The sequence below is a fragment of the Pieris brassicae genome, chromosome Z (genome assembly GCF_905147105.1).
Source record: "Pieris brassicae chromosome Z, ilPieBrab1.1, whole genome shotgun sequence".
In the NCBI taxonomy this organism is placed as follows: domain Eukaryota; kingdom Metazoa; phylum Arthropoda; class Insecta; order Lepidoptera; family Pieridae; genus Pieris; species Pieris brassicae.
Genome location: NC_059680.1, coordinates 9790300 through 9802320, shown reverse-complemented (window position 1 = coordinate 9802320; position 12021 = coordinate 9790300). Strand labels below are relative to the sequence as shown.

At 32.8% G+C, this 12021-nt stretch overlaps 1 protein-coding gene across 2 annotated transcripts in view; it reads left to right on the top strand.

The window, feature by feature from the left end:
* The window catches only part of LOC123718702, a 57677-nt gene that overhangs the window by 33648 nt on the left and 12008 nt on the right, over positions 1-12021 (top strand). For both annotated transcript variants that reach the window (XM_045675427.1, XM_045675425.1), the window contains exon 7: positions 6257-6340. In XM_045675427.1, coding sequence (XP_045531383.1) covers positions 6257-6340 — 84 coding nt within the window. The remainder of the gene's footprint in view (positions 1-6256; positions 6341-12021) is intronic.

The window sequence follows — 12021 nt, the reverse complement described above, 5'->3', positions numbered from 1 at the left end:
GCTGGTAATCAATAAATAGAAGTGATTAGTGCTTGTGGTTGTTACTTTAAAAATAAATGTTAATGTAAAATGTCCGGTTAAAACAAACCACATACTTTATATATGGCATTCTTCTGGTTATTTTAAAATTAGCTTTACAATTCAAGGCGTAGTTTTTTCCAGAAAGAGATCTCGATGCTATTTGTCACTTATCAGAAAGCGCCTTTTAGAATCCATAAACTAATATACATTTATTATATGGGATACGACAAAAATGTTAGTTAAAGCATAACAGTGTTTTATTTTTAACATTATATGTTTCCTAAATTATAAGAAATCAATATAAATACTTGTTTAGTAAGAAAGACGGCGTGCAAAACCTTGTTTATGATTTTAATTTTCACGAGTCACTTTAATCAAGACTTGAAAAAGAAAAGCTAAGTGAAGTGTCTGAAGCAAGTGATTAATAACCGTCCGATCCTCTTAGGTACACAGCTATGTATATTAAAACTTTAATTACCTACTATTTTTACAAACAATGTGTAATGATAGCGGATAATTACTTTTTTAAATGATTGAGCAAACGGGCGTTATCATACTGCATGCGTAAACTATTCTGCAAATCTAGTGTTTGAACAAAATTAGATAAAAAAAAGGAAACCAAAAGTAGTGCCGTGCAACTTGACCAATTATATATATACCGCGTACGATATACCATCGTATATTGATACGTTTGGTATCGACCGACTGTACTGCTTTGAGGTAAAATTTCTGCCTCAGTCATATACTCTAGTTTATTTAGAAATTCTCGAAATGTCCAATGGAATGGTGACCATAATTTTTTTAAAGGCTTATTTGGATCGAAATTCAAGCATGTACTTCGTACGTATACTGTGTAACATGCCAGTTTCCTCCTCAAGTCTTTCTTATTTGAGAAAGTCGTGGCGCACATGAATAGTAAATTCCATTGATTCTGTGGGCATACAAGGTATCTTATATTCAGAATTTTATTAAAGTCTTTATTGAAGTCTCGACTTGGTATCTTACCCTGAGAGAGTCACCCAACTAGGCTAACATTGCTCAGTACAGGTGATTACCATAGTACTTAAATTTTGCCATTTTGACTTTCCTAATGTAAATATTCAAAAATCACAAGTTTTATTAAAAAAAAAGGGTTCTAGCTAGTGAAAGTTTGAAGGTAAACTTTTAAAAAATAAACTACCTTTTACTAACCTATTTTGAGTGAAATCAATTCAAAATTAATTCCCTAAATCAACTTGCCCCTATTAACTGAGATCAGCAAAATGTGTTGTTTTTCCATTTCTCTACCTTATAGTTGACCTTTGAGCGCATATCGTTCTAATATTTTCTTTTGGTTCAGATTCCCTTAAATCAGCAAGTTTTATGTACGAGATCCCTATATATCATTCCCCATACAATATTAGAGCGTTATGAACTCTAGTCTTATAGATACTTAGTTTGTATTGTTTTGTAAACTTAATTTCGTATCCAGTATTTTAAACTTCTAGTATATATTATAGCTCATTTTCGGTCGTGTATGGTATTTTTTATTATTTATGAATTTTTTACTGTTCTACTTTTTGTGTTTGTTACCGGGTCAATGTTTTGTACTCTGGTTGTGTATTTCTATCGTTCTTAAATAGTATAATATCTTTTTTTTAATAGTATAATATTATAATTATATAATTAGAGGATTTTTTTAAAGTGAAGTGTATAATATCCAGCATTTTAAACTTCTAGTATATATTATAGCTCATTTTCGGTCGTATATGGTATTTTTTATTATTTATGAATTTTTTACTGTTCTACTTTTTTGTGTTTGTTACTGGGTCAATGGTTTGTACTCTGGCTGTGTAGTTCTATCGTTCTTAAATAGTATAATATCCATTTTTAATAGTATAATATTATAATTATATAATTAGAAGTTTTTTTTAAAGTGATGTGTATAATAAGTAATTGCTAATACAATTATCCGCGTTGCATATTTTCTTTATAGTGATACATAATTTTAATATTCGAGTCCAAATTCTAACATTAATCTATTTTCACTACCCGTTTGTTGAAAAAATATTATATTTTATATATGATTAATTTAGTTTCTTGCAATAAAACTTAATTAAAACAAACGTACATATACCCTGCAATTTAATCCCAAAACTCGAAGCTAACAAACCAAACAAACAATACCACGTAAGCGGTTAGTACTAATTTCATTAAATTTAAATATGCGAATTTTCGTATCACGGGTCGGTCCCAACATAAAAATACCCTTGAGAATTTTTACACTAGACACACTTTATTTAGGAACCTCCATAAAATGCCTTATACTCAATATGACAACCGATCTATTTTATTAAAATAATTCCTTTATATGTGTAGTTACATATACAAATTTCATAAAATATAATTTAATTTAAATTAGTAATTTATTTATAAACACTAAATAAATATGCTTCTATCATTGAATATAGTATAAGTTCTTAATTGTTTTATATTAAAAATTATTTTACAAGTATAAGTTTATTTCATAACTTATTCATGTTCTTCAAAAGCAGCGCAGTTGCAGCGAAGTTTTGTGCAAATCTTTAGATTTAGTTCTCTCTAACTCTATATGTAGAATCGTTCGAGTCAAATTCAAAGTGCTCTGGAACTATATCTTCAAACAAGAGATTACCAGTAAGCGCATAAAATAAAGTGTCATGCCAGCCCAGTCCACTTTCAGAGCTGTGAATCCCACTGACAGACATGGTCAATATTTTTACATTTGAGAATTCTATTGACACGGTAACATCCGGGTTGTAGCTAGTAATAGAGAATCTCTTAAGTGAAATAAGCGAAGGAATTTTATATTAAGACGGACCCTCGTATTCTTGTTACGTTGTATTTTTTTATGGAACATTATCTTCGCTATCTGGAACGCTATTTACTTTCTAATTGTTAGATATCTCCCGGGATATTCTGAGCTAATAACCACTTAAAAATATTTTATCTCGTATGTTCTATGATAAGGTGTTTGAAGTTCTGCAACCCCTTAATAAAGTATGGAGCTAACATACTTTTGCACGTGTTTTATTGATTTGAGAGCTGATTGGGCTATCATGTGACCGCATTACTAAAAACTTAAAATTAAACATAGATTTAGACTGAATTAAAAACAAAGTGGTCTTAAATATCTTTTATTGATATAATAAAAAATAGTAGAAGGTTTTCGTTAAGCCTACCTCCGTGCCTTAAGTCCAAGTGTTATCAATAGAATATTGTATATAATTGTCGTGATATTATTTTATGTAATGGGTCGGTGAAAAAGTTTCTTCGCATTTTTTAAGAAAATTCACAACATTTTTTTTAATATAGTTTCTTTACATTTAACTAAAGTATGTAGGTACCATTTTGTTCGATAACATTTTGCCATTTTGTAGGTAGCGACATGATCCCATTGCTATAGAAATTTTAGGTTTTGGCAGTACTCTCGTGATGTTAACCTGACACTGCCTAAATAATTCTGAAGAGACCGAGACAGGTGCAAGGTCTGGTGGTGTTAATGCATCATCGCTGTATAGAGCGGATGCATTAACACCACCCAGCCAAGCTCTCTTAATTTTTGCTGAGTGGCTAAAGATGTGTGAGCGAGCGAGCGATGTCGAGCGTTATCATGATGAAATACCACACCCCTTCTGTTGATTAATTCCGGCCGCTTTCTCTCAACTTGTTGCTTTAATCTCATCAGTTGTTTGCAGTAGAGTTCAGAGTCGATGGTCCTGCCTGGTGGTCACAGCTCATAATCCCACCACACGGTGGGACTGGAAGGGTATTATTCCTTTTTCACACGTTCTACTCACACGTACGTGATCTTCTTTTTATCGCCAGTTTTAAGCTTCTTCAAAAATGGTTTGGTTTCATTACGTCGTATTAGAGAATCACAAATAAGTACAAAGTTCATTAGGTTTCTTTCAGTGAGCTCCCAAATATCTAGCTTTTTTGTGTACCAAGTTTTTTTCAAATGCGCTAAAAGTATTTTGGCGCCAATTCCCAGTACTTCAGCTACGTCGTTACTACTGATATGCCGATCGTGCTCCACTTTTACAAAACTGGCATACATTTTATCCGTAATATTGCAACCAGAGCGACGTTTGACATCAAAATTTCCGGATTGAAAACGCTTAAACCAAATTAAAAAATGCAGCCAAAATTTTTTGCGCGGCTTGCGCTGCGTTTTTACTTTTTTTGTAGTAAAATTTTAAAATGTATCGAATTTCATTAGATTCACTCATCTTGACAGTACGAAAAATAAATAAAAATCACACATTTTCCTAATTCTAATTTGGAATTATATTCTTTAAACTTTAAAACCAGCCAGATACAAATAGTATAGCGAAAGAGATTTTATTACACGTTCATACTTACTATGACCTAGACTTTATCCCAACTTAATAACTAGCGGCCCCCTTATCACGGCCATTTATTTCAGGGATACGCCCTCCTGTAGTTTTACAATATGCATCTCAATTACTAAATAATAAATATTTATATTTACATTTCCATACGGTCAAAAATAATTTATCACAGTTTAATACGGGAATATTTTAGTATGGATGCTTTAAACCCGATATATTTGACGCCTAAACTTGTAAGGATGCTTAAACTTCACAATATCGGACTTTAAATTAAATTCTGAGCTCAACGTGTGCTGTTTCTGGAGAGATCTAGTTATCGAAACTTTGTATGAACAAGGGCAATTCTTAGACTTGACATTGTAGTTTGAAAAGAATATTGAGTATCACCATGAAAGTCAAGTACGTTTTCTATTTAGGTGATATAAAAACGAATTCTATTTGTATTAAAAAAATAATACTAGTTCAAAATGTTTGCAAATGCACTCCGCACTATTAGAAAATTATTTTATGCTGTCAGCGTGTATGTACTCTTTCACACAAAACATTTTTTTTAGATTTATGATATATTAAACGCGTTTTAATTGTAAAAAGTGTATTTAATCATATAATACAGTGCACTTATGTCGTTATTAAAATAATAGGCAACATGAAAATTATAATTGTTTATTATTGCCGAAAATTTTAACTTAATTAAAGATAGACTGTTAAACTAAAAACTTGTGAAGAAAAATATAATATTATTCCGCATAATTTACACTCATAGTCGTAGTTGTACTTCTATAAAAAAAATATTACGTATTTAATGTAAATTTTAAAACTTGTTGATTGAGTTCAGATTTTAATGAATGCAGGAAAATTATGAAAATTTAATTTTTTTAACACAAATATGCTCTCGTTAGTTTGTAATTATAATTTGTCAATTAATTAATTTTATTTTTAACTAGCTGCCTCCGCGAACTTTGTTTCGCCTGAATATCAAATTTTATTAGTCTACCTTTTAAGTAGTTACATACCAACATGGAACATTTTGCTATACTAGACAATAGAGACTGTTTGATTTTTCGGAACAGAAACATCAGTACTAAATAAAACTAAATTTTATAATTTCTCTCTCCATAAAAACCAACGCAGAGTCTAAGATTAAACATAACAAAACCTCAAATTAGTTCAGCCATCTTCAAGTTTTGCGCTTAGCAAAATCTTCAGTGATTATTTTTTTTTTAGATGATAACAACAATTTTAGATCAGTAAATTATAGAGACCACAATCGTCATGTAATTTTCTTCTAGTAACATATTAAATCATTAATAACAAATAACATTTCCAATAGAAATACGAATCCGAACTAAAAAAAATATAAGAGAAATATTTTCGTATCGAATTAGTTAGTTCTACAAAAACCAATGGCTGCGAGCTATATTAACGGTAGTTTATATAAAATTACACGGTCTTACAAATACAGTTTTATGCATACCTAACTCCAGTAAATTACTAATTGCAAATATAGCTCCCGAAACAGCTTTAAAATGTACAATTACTTTATATTATCACTCCACGTAGGTATATTAAAGGATAAAGCGCGTTACTTTGATATGAAAAACCATGGCCCTTTGGGTAGTGAGTGCTTATAGATAGTCTTATTCAGTGTCATTACAGTTCAGGGGCATTTCAGTCAGTGTGACTGGCTGAAGCTCCTGCCTTAAGGTCGTAAGAAGCACACAACATCGTTCTTGTGTCAACACCACAGTGCGTTATAAAACAGTTTTCGGGAAAGTTTATTAGCTTTTCGTTCTTGCGTATTACATTCCTAGACGAGTAAATTATACGTATAATATAGTTTGATATTTTATGTTTGTTTACAGATATATGCGTTGGTGTGCGTCATATCGCAGTTTCAAGAGTACATTGATGGGCGAGGGACCGCGTCGTTCGACTATTCCGATAGGGTGAGTCAAAGTTCTATGACATCACCATAGAGATATATGTTTGTAATAAACAAAAGTTGCATACATTTGTACCGACACCTACGATCACTGAAGTTATTCCAACCACTAAGAATATATACAACTTATTACCCATAGCCGGAGCCTACGGACCAGTAAGTGGTTAGACTGGTCGAGAATCCTTCTTTAAGATAGAGGAAGAACTCTCCCTCTGACCCTCTCACCTCACTGCACCTGCCACTATACATTATAGATCTATTTTAGGCAGGCACTTTTAAATTACGTAGTTGGTCCCAAAGTTATGTAACTGGCACATTATTTTAAAATTTCGGACATGTTTTTATAAAAAAAATGTTTTGTTCTATTGTTGAATGTTTGACGATTGTGTTAAAAAAAAACAAAGTGGAAGTCTCGAGTGTTGAGGAAAAATAAATAACTGGCTGGCCATGCTCCACAAGAACATCAGAAGTAGTCAAAAATTTGGAGAGCCTGAAGTCATCTTTAAAAAGAGCAGCCGCTGAAAACGACATGAATATAATTCTTGCTGCGATAGACGGCCTGGTTGCGGCGCTTAAGGGCCTGTATTAATAATTTTTTTTGATATTTCCTTCATTTCTTAATTAATGTACTTTAAATTCGTATATTAAAAACTGATCAGTACTTTTTTATCATTATTTATGACAGAACTACGGGGCCGACTACGTATTACCTTTTAGTTCGGAATGAGACATGACTCATGTATTATAAGAAAGTATATTAAATTCATCCAATACTCGTCTTACAAAATACAAATTTATACAATATTCAAAAATACACACAAATCTTGTTTGTATTAATTGAATTTATGTTTAGTTTGTAGGCTCTACTCGTCACCTACCTGTTCGTACTTTCCCGCCGATTTCTATTTGCGTGAGACGTTTTCTTTTCCATACATAATCAAATTTTATTCATCATATCACTTAATACTTACTATTGTGTACGGTACGAATTTAATATGCTAAGGTGAAGAGCAGATAAATGGTTCAAAATTCCAATTCAAATCCTATACCTGTCCGGCCATTGTAAAGGTTCTTTTAATAAATAAAGCTTGCTTTCAAGACTTTTATTATCATTATTATGGGATTTCCTAATTCTTTGATTAACAATTATGTGTTTTTGTGAATGGCTTGATTAAGATTATTGTTATGTTATTTCTGTGTAATGGATTTGGTAATCATAATATAAAAATAGTTTTAAATCTACACATATTTCCTTGCAAAGATCTTATTTAAGATATACATTATTTGCCAGAAGATAACAACGGCAATCGTTCAGAAAACACTGTATTGGCACTACGGTATGCTTTTTCTTAGGTTCTTTAATTCGTATACAAATAATTGTCAGAATATATATGTAATATAATAATATTGAACTCTTGCTCAAACAGAATATAGGTAGAGACAAGACACGCTCTTGACCAATAACATTCCGTTTCTTCTTACGTTTAACTCTCTATTCGCACCGACAACTATGACCACCAACCAATGCGTTACGATATTTCTCCTGACATTTTTATTCGTGTAAACCATCTCAATTATTTGTATCCTTAGAACTTCCGTTTTTCCGATGTAATTAACAATCGACGATCGACTTTCGTTGCAGGTTGCATAAGTGCCTAACTTCAGAACTCCTAACTAAACATTTGTATTCTTTTTTTCGATAGTAGTCAACGTTAGAAATCTGCAAAAAATGTATAATAATAAAGGGCTTCTTTGCTTGGGCTATAAAATACTTATCTTAGTACGTGAAGTTCTATGCACATTAACAATTAATCGGTAATCTAATTTCAGTTTTACAGCTTGTCATTGGACATAGGCCTCCTCTATGAGCTTCCACTCGTCTCGGTGTTAGTGTTAGCTATTATATTTATATCACCGTCCCATCTTTTTATATTGTCTTCCTGGTTCTCTTTTGTCATAGCCAGGAAGCCATTCCGTCGCTTTTTCGTCTATTTATTTTTGTCTTCTCTCATAATGTGTCCTGTCCATTTCCACATTTTACTAGAAGTAGCAGCACAACATGTAGTCTGCAAATAATGTTTTTATGATAATTTAGTTTTTCGAGAAAAAGTCAACTAGACAAAATATCCATACAAAGCTCCTGTGAATTACCGACCCGAAGTTAGTGGAATATAATTAAAGTCGGCATCAATTGAACAGTGTATTTAAAGCTGGAACTTTAATCAGTGCCAAATTATAGGAGAATTAAAACATTTTGTAAAAAAATAAGGCCACATAATTGATATTGAATCCCTTCGCTTTTACATAAAACGCTTACGTTGCGTTTAAAACAGCTTACGTTAAAAAATACATAACATGAAGACCTATAAACGCCTAAAGAATATGGGAAAGACACATTTCATTACTTTTTGATGCCGATTAGATGGATCTAACATTCCTCATGGAGCTTTCCTTTACCAGCAAGTATTATGGTTATGATTGGTGGACTTAGTTTCCGCACTTAGTCTCATACTCGGTCCGTTGTGCGTAAAGTCCTCGCTAATTAAGCCAGCCTAGCTCCTTCTAGAAGCACAGAAGTCTTCTGGGCTCTTCACAAGCTTCCTGGAGTGACCTCACTACTCCGCGGATTTCTGCACGTAGTTCAGCCACAGCCTCGCGTTTCAGGACTACGTGGGTTCCTTCTAATTCTTCTGCGCTGAAACAGGCTTTGCACATGGGGCTGTCTGTCACACCTAGGACAAAAACATGTTTATTAAGGAGACAATGGCTCGTGATTGTCCTTATCATTGTTTTGAAATTAGTCCTATTTAAGATTAGAAGTCGCTTTGTCGATTGCGGGTTAATTGCTGGTAAAACCATTTTGACCATCGCTCATGTTGGATTCTTAGCTCTTCTCAGCAGATCTCTGTCGAATCCAGGTTTGCACTAGCGATAAGGGCAAGGGGAGGAGCGGATACGGGCCAGCGGGCATCATTCCGGAGCCACTTCCCGCAAGCTCGTCGGCAGCATCATTGCAGAGAGATCCAATGTGTCTCTATCCACTGCAGGGTCAGGATTCAGGGCAGTTTGCTGTTTGCGCAATTTATTAACGCCATCAGCACATATGCACTGTCGGATACTTCTACGGAACAGAGGAAGTATTAATTACGATCATAAAAATCCATTACTTCCTGGGAATCCCTGGTAACCTTAGGACAGAGAATGTCACACTTTGCCCTTAGGCAAATATTGCTCTGCCATAACAATTAATTGGATCAGCCAATCGATAAAGTACGGCTACAGACAAAAACATTTTTTAATTAAATTAAAATTACTTACCTCTTGCTTGACAGCAACATCCTTTACTGTATTATTTTTTTAACATTTACACTCAATTTTAATTCTTTTACGAGCAGTGTAATAATATTTTATATTATTTTTTTTTACTTTGTATCTCAGTTTTTAAGATTAATGTGTGTCGTTCAAACCGCCAAAAACTTGTAGTTTCAGTATTCTAATTTCAGATACTGTTATAGCCAAAGGAATTAATTAAGTACTGACCAACTTCGTCTCGATATCTGTTAAGTGTAGATTGAGGAAAGTTTATTACGCGCGATAGTTCCAACCCCTAGATTACGTCATAATGCATAGACTTATTTCCACGAGAATACCCAATTCCTTCTATCTAAATGATCACAAGCTGAGACTTATTTGCTCCTATATTTATCATCCCAATGAAGAATATTAAACTTTATAATTCTGTAGAATCTAATATAGCGTTTGGATTGGATCGGATCGGGAAATGTTTGATTTTGAATGAAGATGCGGTAAATCCGTGAAAGGCGCATTGATTACATTCTGCTTCAAAGAAAATGATAGTTATAAAAGTATCTATTATCGGAACTTATTGTCCATATCAAAACAACGTTTATCAGACTGGAAACCTGTTTGTTTAATTTATACAATTCAAAAGCACTGCTGTTATTTAAATGCAGACCAGCTTACACCGTAACTTTTATAACAATTTTAATGTTCACTTTTGGTGACACATAAACCGAATTTTAAAGCAGTGTTGGCCTAGTGGCTTCAGCGTGCGACTATCTTCCTTGAGATCGTAGGTTTGATCCCCGGCTATGCACCAATCGAATTTCGACGGTCGACAAATAATTATCAATAAAGTGGAAGGCGTGTATCATGCACAGCAGGCTGCTCACATATTTGCCTCTTAGATTGACAAAATGATTATAAAATAGGTACAGAAATCTGATGGCCAGACCTCAAAAGTTTGTAATGCCACTAAATTTTTCCAAGGAACTACATCGAAATTGACTTTTGCGGTTAAATGTATTTAAGGTTCTTTGTTGGGGAACACCTATGCCAGCGAATTAATTGGCTAAGGTCACTAATTGTAATCACTTTTTCGAAAAGCTCATCTATAACAAACGTCATTTGTTTATAAAAACAAAAGATAGTATAGCTTAAAGACAATATCAATTTGAAGATAATGCTCAAAAGAAACGTGTTTTATAAAACGATATCGGTTGATGGTCACACGAAGTCCCCGTCATTGTAGTAACTCACAATAGCTGAAATTGCATGCTACGTTTTGACAATACGGCCAGTGGTCTAAGCCATTAATAGTAAGCTCCTTTGATCGCCACTGACATGCTAATCAATCAACATTATATGTTTTTGACGTGGCTATCAACCTAAAAGCATGCCCTGTTATCCTATCGGAGATCAATCAATGCAGGTCCCGATTTTTGAATTTCCAAATATGTACAACTTAGTTGTAGATTGCAGCGTAAGATTGACATTTTACAACTTCTCTATAATGTTCTTTTTAATCCTAAAACTCCTAGTTACTTAAAACACAATTTCATGTTCTTCTCTGGCGGTAGTTTTTATTTGCGTTCCTTAGATAATCTAATTCTGGAAACTCCTATTCATAAGACTGATTAATATCACTCCTTCACTGTGCAAAGTATTCTACTAAGGAATTCCTTACCAATTGATATCAGACGAGCTCAGTCTCTAAATTTATTTAAAAATCTTCTTTTTGACCATTTTTCTTCTGCCTCGTAATTAGCTACTACTTATGTATATATTAATTGTGAGTTAATTAACCTTTAGCAGAGCTTATAAATATTATTATTTATATTTTTCTTTGGATTTAATTTTAGTTATAGTTGCATGTTATTTTGAGTTTTTTTTTGCTAATTAATTATGCACTTCTTGTACCCTTTGTAGTTGTTTCTTCTTTTTATTGTCCCATATAAGGGTTGCATGGAAGAAATCACTTGTTAGCGATAAGGCCGCCAGTTGCCTAATAACTTATGTAACCTCCTTACTTTTTGTTTTTTATCTGTATAATTACGTAACTAATAATATGGTATCTAATATTATGGTAACAAAGTATAAATAAATAAATTACACCTTGTGCCTTATGGCACATATTATATTTTATCACAAACAAATATTATATTTTTAAATAATATGTACAAAGCACAAGGTTTATTGAATTAACTTTAGAGTTTCAACTTACAAGTAAGTTTATTTGAAGATATCTTTAGAATACGTTTATTAAAAACGTGTGTACTTAGCTAAGGAATTGGTTGATGGTAAGGCGTTTCTTGTTTCTTAAATAAAATAATTACTTGCAAAAGTCAACTCGTAAAACTAATTCTGACTTCCCTGGAGATTAGT